The 14,806-nt window shown below is 52.9% G+C and overlaps 1 protein-coding gene across 4 annotated transcripts; it reads left to right on the forward strand.

The window, feature by feature from the left end:
• The first annotated feature begins 102 nt into the window (after positions 1-102).
• Positions 103-14,761, forward strand: SLC5A11 (solute carrier family 5 member 11). 4 transcript variants are annotated; one of them, XM_026859374.1, is made up of 16 exons: positions 103-469; positions 1,588-1,764; positions 2,670-2,741; positions 3,412-3,516; positions 3,770-3,829; positions 4,097-4,201; positions 5,533-5,638; positions 6,472-6,552; positions 6,980-7,185; positions 7,934-8,069; positions 8,746-8,853; positions 9,247-9,397; positions 9,618-9,786; positions 10,943-11,158; positions 12,378-12,540; positions 13,646-14,761. In XM_026859374.1, the coding sequence occupies exons 2-16, from the start codon at positions 1,633-1,635 to the stop codon at positions 13,864-13,866; spliced, it is 2,031 nt and encodes a 676-aa protein (XP_026715175.1). In that variant the 5' UTR covers positions 103-469; positions 1,588-1,632; the 3' UTR covers positions 13,867-14,761. The 4 variants fall into 4 exon arrangements, 3 of the variants coding, with proteins under 3 accessions (XP_026715175.1, XP_026715177.1, XP_026715178.1); XM_026859376.1 differs by having other exon boundaries at positions 12,901-13,758; XR_003399495.1 differs by having other exon boundaries at positions 104-469; positions 12,378-13,015; positions 13,646-13,754.
• The last annotated feature ends 45 nt before the right edge of the window (positions 14,762-14,806 follow it).

Genomic DNA, 14,806 nt, shown 5'->3' on the forward strand with positions numbered 1-14,806 from the left:
GGGCAAGTCCTCAGGCCACAGGTGAGTTAAGGGCAGGTTCCAGCTGCAGCTCAACACGTGGACAAAGGGGTGAAGCCGGCAGAGGTTGTGAAACACGTGACTGGGGACAGGGCGGCTGTTTCAGTCTGTGCTTTGCTGCGCGCCGGGTGTTCAGAGGAAGAACTTGTTTGACCGCTTGTTGTCCGACCATCTGCACCGGGAGCCCCGGGCTGGTGTGGGCCACCCTTCGCCCCACCTTCTTCAGCTTTTTGGCAGAGGAGCTTGGAAGTGTTGCCTTACAAGTCCAAGAGAGGCCAAAGGATCTGGCCAGCTGCGTAGGCAGGAGGACGAGGACCAGCAGACACCCAGCCCAGCCGTCCTGGTGACGCTGGGGCCGGACGCGGAGCTGAGCTGGCTGCGAGGCAGCGTTGAGGCCAGGGAGTGCTGGCTCGGCCTCTCGTCAGAGGAACCATCTCCTTGGCTCAGCAGGGTAAGAGAAATAACCCCAAACCTGCTCCGTGGCTGGAGCGTGGCAGTGAGGTGCTGGGCTCAGGGATTCCTGGTGACTGACAGCCACAGACTCCCCGAGGTGGTCCCTGGCCCTGCCTTGGCCGCACAGGGCTGCCACTCGCCTCCTGTCCTGCTCTCAAAGCAGGGCCCAGCCTAGGTGAGGGGAGGAGGAGGAAAGGAGGAGAAACTCCATTAATTCAACTACCCAACCAACCTCCTGGCACGGACTTTATCCTGCCCCTCTGCCAAAGGGCAGCAGCCTGGCACCACGGCTGCTCCGGAGGGATCCAGAGAGCCCTCGCGGGGGTCCCACACTGGTACCACGTCTCCTCAGCAGCAATTTCTGGAGAAGAAAATGTGTTTTTCTTCCTGTGGGAAGCACATGAGTGTCTCACCTGCAGGAAATGCCTCTGCGGGCTGCTGTGCCCCAGCTCCAGCACCAGCTCTTCCGCCTCTCCGTGCCAGTTTCACGCCGTGGCCCCGTCTGCAGGTGGTACTCGCCGCTCAGCCCCGCTGCGGCGTGCCACAGGGAACATCCACCCCTGAGCTCGGAGACTCACTGCCAGGCCCCGTTCCTGGCACGGAGCAGTGCCTGCTTGCCTGGCACTCAGGATGAGACCCAAGCATTCTGCACCCAGGCTCGAGCTCTCGTTGTGGCAAAGGAGGAAAATGCCACCGTGTCTTCACGTCCTTGTCAGGCACATTTCTGCCAGCGGCTCCTCAAGGGCAGTGCTGCTGTTCTGGGAAGCTCAGGCTGTCGTCGCCGGCTGTGCCACCTCCCGGTCCTTTCCCCCGGCTCCTCCAGCTATTCACACCTCTCTATTGTGCCCATTTCTCTGCTGGCTAGAAAACTATCCACTGCAAAGAAAAGCCAAGCAGCACACAGCTGGCCTGGCGCTGGCAGCAGCTCCACATCACCGAACGGGAGTCACGGATGAAGGCAAATGCCAGAGACAAGAGCCTCCTCCACAGGCCCAGCACGAGCAGCACCGCAGCCAGAGCCAGCGCCGATAACCCCCGACTCATTCAAGAAACAGTCAACACCTTCACGGCGCTGCCACCTCCTCTCCTAACCACACAAACCCATTTTTTTTACAGATATATGCACCAAAACAGAGAAGCACTTGACCTGCATAAGAAACCATGGAGACCACCAGCAGCACCCCATCCTCGGTGACCCCGTCGTGGGAGGTGTTTCCCCAGAAGTCGCTGGAGGCCATAGACATTGCGGTTCTTGTGCTGTACTTCGTATTTGTCCTCGCGGTTGGGCTGTGGGTAAGCAGATACCAGTAAAAGCTTTCAAACGTGCCCTCTTAGACTGACAAATACAGCTGTTCTGGCCTCAGGTTATTTTACTTTGGCTCGAGTCAGGCTGCACTTCACTGGATTCAACTGAACAAGCAGAAAGAGGGAGTGTACAGGTCCTTTCCCTTACTTCAGCCTGGGGAAGTGTCCTCATGGCTCTAGAGAAGAGCTGTTCAGCTCCAGTGTTTGCCAAGGCTTTGAGAACCCTTGTAAGGAAGAGGTCTTCTAAGTACAAAGCATTGCTAATAATAATGTTTTGTTTATCCAGGAAGGAATTGCTGTCCTATAAATCACCTGTGTTTGTCCGCAGTGGTCCCGACAGCAGATTCCGTAAATTAAAAATACTGTTTATATATAATTAAGGCAGAAGGACATCCTTTTGGCGTGGAGCACAATCTGGCTGTCATAAGGCAGAGATGAATAGTTGCTCCCTTCAGATGTGGTGCAGAATTCTCATGGTATTGCGTGAAACTATCTGAAATCCCTGAGGAACAGGAGTCAGGGAGTGATACGTACAATGCCGAGCATTTCTCCTGGCTGCAGCTAATAACCAGGGACGTCCACAGTTCTTGTCCAAAACTGCTTGCCTTCCTCATGGATCTGGAGTGAGATCACTATTGTAGAAAAAATTTAATTAGGATGCTGAGATGATAGAAAACTTTGCATGTGGCCTACAGTATGGCCAGTCCCCTCCCTCGGCTGCTGCTCCCTTGTCCCCCAGGATTCCCCAGCAGCAACTGCAGGTCCTTCAGGAAACCCTTCACTTGCATCTGATGACGGTGCAGAGTCTGCCGCTGGGGAAATCGCTTGGCGATGCTCTGAGCAGCAGCTGAAACAATTGCTGAAACCTCTCTTCTGCTTTTCTGCTTTCCCAGTCCATGTGGAAGACGCAGCGCAGCACCGTGAAAGGCTACTTCCTAGCTGGGGGACAGATGGTTTGGTGGCCTGTAAGTATCTTTATTGTCACACTGCTCGTGCCCCCTGGCTACAGCAAGACTGAAAAAAAGAACCTATTTCTCCAAAGAGAAAAAAAATCCCATGAAAAGCCTTCCATGTTTTACAAAGACATATTTATAATGGGGGGGGGCGGGGGTGTTCCATATTTGAGACTGGGGCACCTGCCTCAGCCCCGTGCCCTGCGAGAGCCCGCCTGGCTTGTAGAGCCTGTCTGGTTCTGTGTGCTTTGAGCTGGAGACGTCCAGAATTAACTGGGCAGACCCCAGCGTGGGCACGGGTTTATGTTGAGCCACTCTGCTTGGTGGGGTATTGCATTTGGGCTGGGCTGGTGAGTCACGGTGTGCTAACGTAGGAACCTGACGGCCCGACATTTCTACTTGTTACCTTCCACCTTTGGCCCCGCTCCCCTGCAAGGGATTAGACAATGGTTTGAGAGCAGGATGGTCCTGAACAGTCCCACAAAGGAGTGATAGGCAGTGAGTGATGAAAGAAGCTGGAGAGAGGTGCCAGAGCCACTGAACATGTAGGCAGACGAAGAAGGTGGCAGAGGGTGAGACAAGGATTTAGTGTCCTCGGGGAACAGCATCGCTGTGTTGTCACCAGGCTGAGTGAGGACAATGCTCGTGCCAGGGCCAGAGCCCACTTCCTCTCTTCCTCCAGGTGGGAGCATCCCTGTTTGCCAGCAACGTTGGAAGTGGCCACTTCATCGGCCTGGCTGGGTCGGGAGCTGCCTCGGGAATTGCCGCGACAGCCTACGAGTGGAACGTGAGTGTGGCGCAGGGGGTCTGTAGCCGCCTCCGGGCAGGGCACAGGGGCAACTCTGGCACCATGTTGCCACACGAGGGGACAGGTCTGGCAGCTCCGCAGGCTCAGACTCCGGCTGCGTGAGCTACAAGTCACCACCCGCTGTGGGGGGCCTGAGGCCTCTGGGGGACAGCCCAGACCCTGCGTCCCCACGGATGCGCCTGGTCGCAGCCTCGACCGGCATCTCTGACCTTCCTGTCCATTCCCTTTGCAGGGGATGTTCTGTGTTCTGGTGCTGGCCTGGCTGTTCCTTCCAATTTACATAGCAGCAGGTGTAAGTACATGGGATGTTGTGTCCGTCAGGGATTTGCTGGTATTTCAACCACCTGTTTGACTCCTGGGCTTAACCACCTCCTGCTGTGCTCCTTTGGGGGGCTGGTGTGAGCCATGGGGGCCTGGGCAGGAGGTGCTGCCGCCTGGGAACAGGTCTGGGGGCTCGGGTGTGGGGGTCAGGCTGCTCTGCTGCCCGGCCATGGGGCAGGGTTGTTCCGTCTCCCAGGGAACAGCTCCCACCTTCTCCAGCTGCGTGTCTCTCACATAGGTTACTACCATGCCGGAGTACTTGCGGAAACGTTTTGGAGGTAAAAGGATTCAGATGTTCCTGGCGATTCTCTACTTGTTCATCTACATCTTCACCAAAATATCAGTAAGTAGGGGAAAAAAAAGAGAAAAATGGAAGCAGGCTGAATTCAGCTCACTTTGAAAATGTGCTGATCAGTGAGGCTGAGAAACGCAACTACTGGCCCTTAGCAGAAAGGGCGTATTATCAGGACACCCGAGGAAGGTAGACCATAGTTGTTTTGAGAACCTACACACAAATAACTCCTTTTTCTCCTATTGAGCATCTGCAGCTCTTGCTACAGCAGGAGAGAAAGCTGGGTGTCAACAACCCGAGCAATAGTTCATTGAGAGGTTGTTGTGAGCGTGGATAAATCTGATGTTAGATTTTGTACGTCTGGCAGCTTTCCCAGTTCCTTCCCCTCGTGTGTTTATTGCCCGCGCAGACTCCAAATGCTGGTATGTGCGGGATGAATAAGAACGTAGGAGTTGGTGTGTGTTTAGGTGAAAAGAGTTTAGTGATTTATTGCACCTGTTTGATGTGCCCAGAATAAACAACCGAATCCACCCTTGCGCAACACCTCGCTAGCTGTTCATTAACCGTGCGGCAGCGCGTGAAGCCCAGATCAGACGGGTCCCTGCCCGTGTTTTTCCTGTACGCCCGGGGCCAAAGCGGGACGCGCTGCCTGACCCAGGCCTGCCCGTGTCCCCTCTGAAATGGATGCTGGTCACGGGGCTCGGGTTCTCCTCTAAAGAAACCTGCCCGTTTGATGGGAATCTCTGACGATCCAGTTCCTGTGCTCAGGATGCTTTCGTATCTGTCTGCCGTTCCGGGTCTGCAGTTCCCCCGTCCTAAAGCTCTCCTCAAAGGCAGCGTTTGCACGTAGCTGCAGAGCGAGTTGTTCAACACTGGCTCCCAGGAGGCTTTTCCTTATTATCTTGTCATCCCCGTGTCAGCAGGGAGGAATCTGTGTTATGGCAGGGGGGTGCCGGGGCTGGCGGCAGGCAGAGGCACCCGTGAGATTTGCACCCCAGTGCTCCGGTCCCTGGGCCAGCACAGCTCTCCCCTCCCAGCGTGCTGGTGCTCCGGGGAAGAGAAAAGTTCACCCCACTCAAATGCCCCCTTCAGTGAGGTGTGTGTGCTCCCCGTCCCTCGGGCCAGCTCCATCCTCGCCCCTGGGACAGGTAAAGTCTCTGAATACTGAATGGAGCCTGGTCCTACTGCAGAGCTGGGCTGCAGGGGGATGTGCCGTGGGGAGAAGATGCTGCGGGGAGCTGGGGAGTCACGGCCGGCTACAAACCAGTCTGATCCCGCTAGAAGAGACTGGTCAGCTAAACATTCACGCTCCCTGGCACTACCAGCTTTGAGGGGCTCGGAAATGCCATCCTTGAACGCGGATAACTGTCCTTTTTCTCCAGGTCGATATGTACGCCGGGGCCCTCTTCATTCAGCAGGCCTTACGCTGGGACCTGTACATCGCTGTGGTGGGCTTGCTGGCCGTCACAGCCCTCTACACCGTTGCGGGTACGTGGCCGAGTTTCAGACCCCCTCAGTGAGCTGAGCGGGTCACACGATGCACCGGGAATCCTCCTGCTCGTGGCCGAGTCCTGCGTTGCCCACGCAGTCGGCTTTTGCCTTGAGTGTGGATAGTTGCGGGGGGGAGAAGAATTTGGCAGCTCCCTCCTTAAGAAAAATTTACCAGGTAAGGGTAAACGAATCCCCCTGCTAAGGCCGTATCAGATACAGATGCACTCGGTTCTGCTTTAAGGAGAAGCTTCCCTCGAGGCGTTTGCACAATACATTTTTCCTCTGGGCTTTTTGGAGGTATGAGTGATTTACATAACAATGAGCCGTGTAATGCAGAAAGCATTGTCAATCTTGGATGCCCTTTCAGGGTTTATGAGTGGCCAAGTGGAAAAAAGCCATGCACGGAGTCAGCAGCAAATCCCAGACAAATAAAGGTTGCTCCTTTCCCAGTGCTCCCCCCTAGTGATGTTGCTCATAAAGATTTCCCCCCCTCTTTTTTTTTTTTTTTTGTCTTCTCCTCCTTACTCAGCTTGAGCTTTGTTTTGGATGTTTTGGAGTTTTTCCATCTGTTTCCCGTAGAAGTACTTATACTAGACTTTGGCTTTTAAGTGGCAAAATGGTGACTCATTATGATTCAAAACATGAGAGATTTCAGCCAAAGTGTCACGCACAGGAATTGGCCGAACTGCCCCCCAACACGGTCAGAACACGCCAGCCTGCCAGGCACGGGGCTTGGCTTATGCTGCTTGTCAAAAACTTCTGCAAAGTGTGAAATGCGATGACGGAACAAACCCAGTTTCCCCCAGTTTGTTGCTTCTCTGCTCTCTTAGGTGGCCTGGCAGCTGTGATCTACACAGACGCTCTGCAAACCCTCATCATGCTGATCGGGGCTGTGACTCTCATGGTCTTCAGTGAGTGTTTCCCTGGGGTTTTATTACTAAAACTATGCTAGAAGCTTTACCCAGTACTGCAACCAAGCTGGCTCATCACAACTGATGACTCAGTTGATGTTTTGGGAACTGCTTTCTGTACGTTCTCCTGTTGGAATATCTGCTTGCGCAAATAATCTTGCGGTAGCTCTTTGTGTGGTTAAAAATGCCTGAGTGCTCCCTGGAGAATCTCTAAAGGGCACGTTCTGGAGCAGCCTTACAGGGGAAGAAGCACCTTCCCTAGGCAGCAGTTTTGGCTTTACGCTATCCCCTCGCCCAGTGTCGGAGTCAATAGCTTTTGATTTTTAAAGAATCCTTGTGGGGGGTCACCCATGTCAAACCACAGAGGCTGAAAATCCGAGTACTGCTCCGGGGAGATGTGATAACTGCTTCTCATGACCTATTTTAGGCTTTGTTGAAGTTGGCGGTCTTGAAGGTTTGCAGACAAAATACTTTGATGCCATTCCCAGCACCCGTAAGGAAAACAGTAGCTGTGGCTTGCCAAGAGAAGATGCTTTTCACATTTTCCGAGACCCTGTTAACTCTGACCTGCCCTGGCCAGGAGTCTTGGTGGGAATGACCATCCCGTCCCTATGGTACTGGTGTACAGACCAGGTGGGTTACTACTAATTTCTTTGCTTTTCAGAACGTGCTGTTGGTTGGTTGATTACAAACCCAGGGTTTGCAGCAGAGTCTGGACTGATTTGCTGTTTCTGATGGGGATTTTGTAAAATCTGATGGTTTCAATCCTCAAGATGTAAAGCTTGATATGCACAACTAAATTCTGGGAATTGTTTCAATGTAAAAAAGGGGTAAGAATGTGTTTGTGAGCTAATCCCAGTCTATAAAGTTGTCTCTTGTTTGTTTCTTTTTTTTTTTTTTTTTTTTTTTTTCCCTCCTAGTGACACCACCAGAGCCTGCAAGACTGGAGCCCTAAGCAACCTCCTGATGTTCCTGCCGTTCTCTCTTACTTAACTCACTTTGCTCATTTCAGACTCTGTCCTGCTTTGACAGGGGGGCTGCTGACCTGGCCAGGCTTAGCCATCAGGTCAGGGAAGTCCCCAACAAAGGAAGAAAAGAAAATTCTGAGCCTGAGTGTCATTAGTTAAGAAAGAGATTAAGCAGCATGGGATACTGCAGAAGCAAGGCTCAGATTTGGTGACACAAGCAGTGCCTTTCAGGTCTACATTTCTGTAAGGTGCTTAGGATCTGAAGCAAGAATTATAAAGCTACAGCCAATCTCTGTGTTCACCCTTCTAAGATTTCCCTAGAGGAGAACAAACACGAGTGCAATCGGTATCGCATCGTCTACAGCCAGCTCCTCTCTGCTGAGAGCAGACCAAACACATTTCTTAATTTCTAGGTCATCGTTCAGAGGTCCCTTGCTGCTAAAAACCTCTCTCATGCCAAAGGAGGCTCCTTGATGACCTCCTACTTGAAAATTTTGCCCCTCTTTATGATGGTAATGCCAGGCATGATCAGCCGAATTCTCTTCCCAGGTAAGTGCTGAAGGAGAGATCTGTTCCCTCTACCGCTACTGGCTGTGCCAACTCTGTGGAGCTGGAACAGCCTTTAATGAATAAGTTAAAGGTTGTGATGCATCCAGTGCCCCAAGCATGAAGAAACACACCTCTCCCTGCAGCAGACCCCAGCCACGCTGCACGAGGCTCATGCAGTTGCCTCGTGTCTCGCAGCACTTGTGCTGATCCCGAGCCTGCTGCCCGAGCTGCTCTGCCTTTTGATCGAGCACTCAGGCCCCTCCTGCACCCAACACATTGCTCCTCCTGCAGTTTAAGTTTGAGGCACTCGGAGAAATCCTAACGCACCACCTGGAATGTCGTAAACCGCTCCCCGGGTGGGGACGTGTGGATGTGGCTGTGCCGGGGCAGGTGGGCAGCCCGAGGCCTCGGGTGAGCGATGTTCCTAGAGGAGGATTAGACACGTGTGGCAGGTCAGGTCCCTGCGCTGAGAGTGTCTTTTGTATGGGAGGAATAAAGGGAAAAGAGGGAAGCCCAATGCTGCCCTTTCTCGCTGTGTTGACAGTCCTCTGCCACTTCCAAGCCTTCCAGTATTTAATTTAAGAAGCAGCTTACAACATTCAGTGGACTCACTGAGATATATTGGCTTACTGTGGCTATGGAATACTGCCTCTCACTCCCCCCTTGCTTATTTTAGATCTGGTGGCTTGTGCAGATGCAGAAATCTGCCGAAAAATCTGTGGCAACCCGTCTGGCTGTTCGGATATTGCTTATCCTAAGCTGGTCATAGAACTTCTGCCTGTAGGTAAGGAGCGTGGCAGTGGTGCTGGAACCGAGGGCTACGGCACGTGCCAGCCAAAGTCTGACTGTGAGATGTTTGGGGAGGAAAATACCCTGCAGCCACAATTTCAGTGGGGTTTATGCTGGGCTTGGTGAGACAGTGGCAAGGGACAGCACGCGAAGGAGAGATGGGTGATGATCCACTATCCAGGGGTCTTAATTCAGCCAAATTTGGGTAAGAGATAAAATGCAACCGTTTCACAATGAGGATCAACTCTTAACACCTCCTGTTCGCTACCATTTCAAAATCAGGGCTAAAAACATTTTAAAAAGTCTATTGTAGTACAGAGGAGAATTCTAGAGTATCCTACCGTGGGTTACTGGGAATTCCTCAGGGCAGCTGTACTTCTCTTTCCAGGACTCAGGGGCCTGATGATGTCGGTGATGATAGCAGCTCTCATGTCCTCCCTGACCTCCATCTTTAACAGTGCCAGCACCATTTTCACCATGGACCTCTGGAAACACTTCCGTCCCCGTTGCTCCGAGTGGGAACTCATGATCGTTGGCAGGTACAGAGAACTAGGGCACGGCTATTGGATCAGAGCCTGAGCGTTACAGACCCCTCTCGGCCTGCCCCTGTACACGTAGCATCTTCCTACTGCAGAGGTTTGGTGGAGGACTAGAGCGGAGGCCTTACGGCTACCAGAGCTCTCAGCTGGAGCCTGGCACGATGAGCAATGGGAAAAGAAAGGCCTGAGCTCAGAGTAACGGCATCTTTATGTTGCGCAGGGTCTTTGTGCTGCTGCTCACTGTGGTCTCCATCCTGTGGATCCCCCTGGTACAGGCTGGCCAGGGCGGGCAGCTCTTTATTTACATCCAGTCGATCAGCTCCTACCTGCAGCCCCCCGTGGCGATGGTGTTTATACTGGGTTGCTTCTGGAAAAGAGCAAATGAAAAGGTAACGGCTCCGCTGTGCTGCTCAGCGCAGTCGCCTCCGCGGCCTCGCTACCCCCACGGGAGTCCTGCAGGTCAAAGCACCAGCCCAGGCTGCAGTTCTGCTGCCTCTCGGAGTGTTTGGGAGCAGGAACGCACAACCCAAGCAACTACCACCAGTACAGGAGGGAGCAATTCCTGCTGCTTCTCAGAGGCTCCGCGGGCATTTCAGGAGTGAGATGATTCAGAGTGTCCTTCATACATCTCAGACCCTGTTAGGGTCTTGTATTTGGACTTGGTATGGACTTGTATTATCTGCATCAGGGGGCTGCAGAAGGCACAGTGAGCGCAGAGAGTGAAGGAGCCAGACTAAATGGCATCAGGAGTCCTAAACCTCCAGTTTTTCCACAAAAACTGGTGTTGGGTAAAACCATCTCAAAGCAGGTTTTGGTTAGGTGGAGGGCAGCTGTCAGCCCCCCAGGGTTAAGGCAGCTGTTGGGATACAAATGGCAGGAAAAGGGCACGAGGGGATTAGTGGGTAGAAGACTGACTGTGAGCCAGCAGCGTGTGCTGGCAGCCCAGAAAGCCAACGGTGTGCTGGGCTGCACCCAGAGCAGGGTGGGCACAGGGCCAGGGGGGGATTCTCCCCCTCTGCTCCGCTCTGGGAGACCCCCCTGCAGGGCTGGGTCCAGCTCTGGGGCACCAACAGCAGAGGGACACGGACCTGCTGGAGCGGGGCCAGAGGAGCCACGGAGATGCTGGGGGGGCTGGAGCCCCCCCTGTGAGGACAGGGTGGGAGAGTTGGGGGGTTCAGCTGGAGGAGAGAAGGCTGCGGGGAGACCTTAGAGCGGCCCCCCCAGGGCTGAAAGGGGCTGCAGGAAACGGGGGAGGGACTCTGGGGTGTAGGGATAGGATGAGGGGTAAGGGGTTAAACTGGCAGAGGGGAGATTTAGATCAGATCTGAGGCAGAAATTCTCCCCTGTGAGGGGGTGAGGCCCTGGACAGGCTGCCCAGAGCAGCTGTGGCTGCCCCCTCCCTGGAAGGGTTCCAGGCCAGGTTGGACGGGGCTTTGGGCAACCTGGGCTGGTGGAAGGTGGCCCTGCCCACGGCAGGGGGGATGGGACTGGATGATCTTTAAGGTCCCTCCTAACCCAAACCATCCCATGATCTGCCTTTCCTAGGGGGCGTTCTGGGGCCTGGCCATCGGGCTGCTGCTGGGCGTCATTCGGCTGGTGCTGGACTTCATCTACCCAGAGCCCCAGTGCGGCGAGACCGACCTCCGACCAGGCGTGGTGAAGTACATGCACTACCTCTACTTCTCCATGGTCCTGGCCGCCATCTCCACGCTCACTGTGCTGGTCGTGAGCATGCTCACAGAACCCCCCGCGGAAGAAATGGTGCGTCACCCCTTCACATTTCTTTTGTTCTTTGTAAACGGTTTCCAGGATGCCCCACGCTACATCCACGGGAATAACGTGGGGATAAATAATCTGGAAATGGAAGTTTCCATTCTGTCTATTTATGATCACACTTGCAATAACCTGTAACAGCAATCCTTCCTCTGCTCCAGCACCCTGCTGCCATTTAAGATTTTGGTCCCATAAATCCAGAATCCCACCCTGGGAACGGGTCAACAGTAGATGCTACAAAGAGCTGTTCTTAATTTCAAACGTGTGTTTAATCCATGACAAATTAGCTTTTTCCCTCTATTTTCCAAGAAATTCCAGCTTCTGGGTCATCTTTATCAACTCTCTTACTAATTTAGTGAGGAACCATTTTTACTCGCAGAAAAGAGAAATCAAGGGCAAAGAGCACACTTCCTCTGGAACAGGTTTGTGCCAGTTTGACTATTTTCAATAGATATACTGAGGCTACAGAAAAACATGACTAGCAGAAAGGAGGGCCAGAGGGACCTTCAGAAATCGTAGAGCCAGCGCATCCTCTTGCTTCAAGACAGGGCTAACCCGACACGTTTCTGACAGACCTGGGGAATTATTCTGAGAAATCCCCAGAGAGGGAGGATGCCCAGGGAGGTGCGCGACCAAGTTGAGAGCTCACCTGCCTCCCAGGCGCGGTTTTTTCCTCATCTCCACCCTGAATCTTTCCAGCTTCATGTTGTGCTCATCCCTTTCTATCCACCCTATCGTTGATGCTGAGAACATTCCTCTTTAATGAGTCTTTTACATATTTGAAGAAAATTATCATATCTCCCACCTGTCTTCTCTCAACAACCCCAGTTCTTTGAATCATTCCTCCCTGGCCACAATTTCCATTCTTTTTGCTCCCTTCACTGACCTGCTCTCAGTCTGCATCCGCGGTGGTGGTCCCGTGCAGAACCGTCTCCTCGCAGCAGCAGGGAGTGAAGAACAGCCTCCTCCAGCCAGCGCAGCTGCACCAACGGCTGTCGTGTTCCCGACAAAGCTGAACCCACCATTCCCAGGGTAGCCACCGCTGTAGTCACCAGCTGAGCACTTGGCTGTTCACCTGCTCCAACAGAGCAGGAGAACAGATTTCGGCCCCTCTAAGTATTCTCTCTGCAGGCTGCTCTGCTGCTAAGGTGCTCCTTTAAAGAACCATGACAGCAGTTGTCTTTAACACCACTCTTCATGCCATCAGATAAGTCGGCTTACCTGGTTCACACGTGGGGATCTACCAGTCAAGAAAGACCTAGCAGTCAGCCCTTCCCCTGATGCTGCAAAAGGAGTGTGTGAAGCTGAGCGTCCAGCTCTCCAGATTGATATAAGCATTGCTTCTGAAAATAGTTCAGATGATAATAAATGTAAGTGCTCCGACATCCTATTCAGTAATACCTACGCTTAACCCTAGGCATTATGTAAAGGCTTTGAAGACGAGAAACGTTAAAACTACTTCCTCTGGATTTCTGTAACTTCAGGGCATGCTAGGAGGTTTTCACCTGATGGTTTTACCTAAGCAGAAGTTTAGTTTCTTTTCCATCTCTTGATGGCATTACATATGCTTGAAATCAAGAAGGAGCTGGATGGGATACAGAAAGCCATGCCCATTATCCTGCGCTAGGGACTGGTGCTGCTTGCACCTGCTGCAAGGAGAACTGGTTGAAAAAGGGGAGGGTGGAGGAAAACCACAATTATTTTCATGAAATTCCATTTCTGTTTTTCAGTGATGTTTTCTGATCGACTCTAGCAGCAGGGAGAACCCAGAGCCCTGGGCGGAGTTCTTGACAGATCAGTGAAGGAGGATTTACATTTTTTAAAACTTGTACTTGTCGGTATTAGGTACAAACATGCATAGCAACTCACTCTGCATTTTCCAGCGATGATTATCATCACTTGTTTTTGCCAGGCTTGGGACACTGTTTATGTAACTCTGCAGGTTTTGCTGTGTACTCCTTTGATCTATAAAAAGCTGTTGAACAGATCAGTAAGTTAATGAGTTTGGGTGCAGATCTCCCAACTGTCGGGAAGTCTCACGTTTGTTGTGCATGAGCGCTGCCTTCCCGGCATTTAGTCGTGTGTGCCCTAACCCACACCAGAGCTGGGAAAACTCAATTTACACACGTGTGGCGTGGAGTAACCCTCAGAGGACTAGAGCATGCACTTGCAAGAGGAAGCTGATGGGCACCAAGCAGCTACAGCTCAGCTTTTAGGTTTGGTCTAGTGTTAACTGTTCCTTAAAGTGTTGGGAACAGCAGAACCTGAGCTCAGAGCTCCAGGGAAGAATGAAATTGGTACTACAGCCCCCAAAGATGCCAATTGAAGGGCTTCCTCCACCTCAGCAGAGTTAGCGTATTCAGTTAAAGAATGCTGGTGCGTTTCTGTAGCAAAACCCTTTGTACAGGACCACACTGACACATTCCTGGGCTTTGCTTGGTGAGATTTATACCTCACTACTGCCTGTCCTTGTAGGTACGACTAACGCCAAAAGGAGATCGAAGCTGACGACCACCTTTCTGTGGCTCTGCGGGATGGAGCGCAAACAGGAAAATACCGAGAACGCGGCGTCGAGTAAACCCGAGCCGCTTCCCGTGGCTTCCCTGGAGGAGAAACCGCTGGTGAAACACGTCCTGAACATCAACTTGCTCTTATGTGTATGTGCCGGGGTCTTTCTCTGGGCCTACTTCGCATAGCAGTCGGCTATTCAATTCCAGATGACATCAACTAATTTTAATTGGTGTAAATAATAATAATTAGCAGAGGGTTAATGTAATTCTTAATGCTTTCTAAATTCTATTTTATTTAAGAAGACAGACCCTCTTCCCTCATCCTTTCCTTATTTCTAAGGGGGGCCTGGCTGTGAAAGGTGCTGAGCGCTCAGCACCGTCGCTGTCAGACCCAAACTGGCAACAAGAAGATGGGTGTAAAGAGCTAAGGAAGGCAGTGAGGGGGAAGAGGTTTGTTTGGTTATTTTAAATATTTAATTATGCTCTTTGAGCTTAGAGCGCTGCCTGGAATTCAGGAAGTCTGGATTCTTTTCCTATTTATGCCTCTATAACCAGCTACAACCACCTGGTTCCCCTTCGGTTCAGCTCCTCCACCCTCGAGGGGTGACACCATGTCCCAGCGCCCGGAGGAGGGCCGAGGCCGCCTGTCGCAGCCCCGAGCCGTGCCTCGGCCGTGCCCCTTCGGCCTCCTCCATCGGTGCAGGGGGCTGAGGCGTGTCTGCAGTTAGCGCTGCGGGTTCCCGCTGCCTTAACCTAGCCCTCGGGGCCTGCCTGCGTTGCACCTCTCTGCCCAGCAAACTGACCAGCACCAGCACCCAGCACAGAAACTGCTCCAAAACTGTCATCAGGGACACCCAAAGGAACTCATCCTGCCCAAACCCACCGAGTGCTGCCAGGGCAGAGGGGCCCAGCGGCAGCCCCTGGCCTCCCGGGGGGGCCGGGCACCCCGCAGCCATTTTGCGAGCGCTGCCAGGCCAACACCCTGGGCTGGCCTCAAGGAACGTCCTACCCCAGGGGCTGTGCTGGCGGTGGGATCCCCCATCCCCTTGTGTAGCTGCAAATAAACTTATTCAAGAGCGAGAGCTGCTCCCCGCCTGCCTGGAGTCTGTGGGGCTGGGAGGGGGCG

This window comes from Athene cunicularia (assembly GCF_003259725.1).
Source record: "Athene cunicularia isolate RWA chromosome 14 unlocalized genomic scaffold, athCun1 chr14_part2, whole genome shotgun sequence".
In the NCBI taxonomy this organism is placed as follows: domain Eukaryota; kingdom Metazoa; phylum Chordata; class Aves; order Strigiformes; family Strigidae; genus Athene; species Athene cunicularia.

Coding starts and splice junctions, on each gene's coding strand:
- SLC5A11 (XM_026859374.1), top strand. CDS start 1,633: ATGGAGACCACCAGCAGCACCCCATCCTCGGTGACCCCGTCGTGGGAG. Junction 4,202..5,532: donor ACATCTTCACCAAAATATCA/GTAAGTAGGGGA, acceptor CTTTTTCTCCAG/GTCGATATGTACGCCGGGGC. Junction 6,553..6,979: donor TGTGACTCTCATGGTCTTCA/GTGAGTGTTTCC, acceptor GACCTATTTTAG/GCTTTGTTGAAGTTGGCGGT.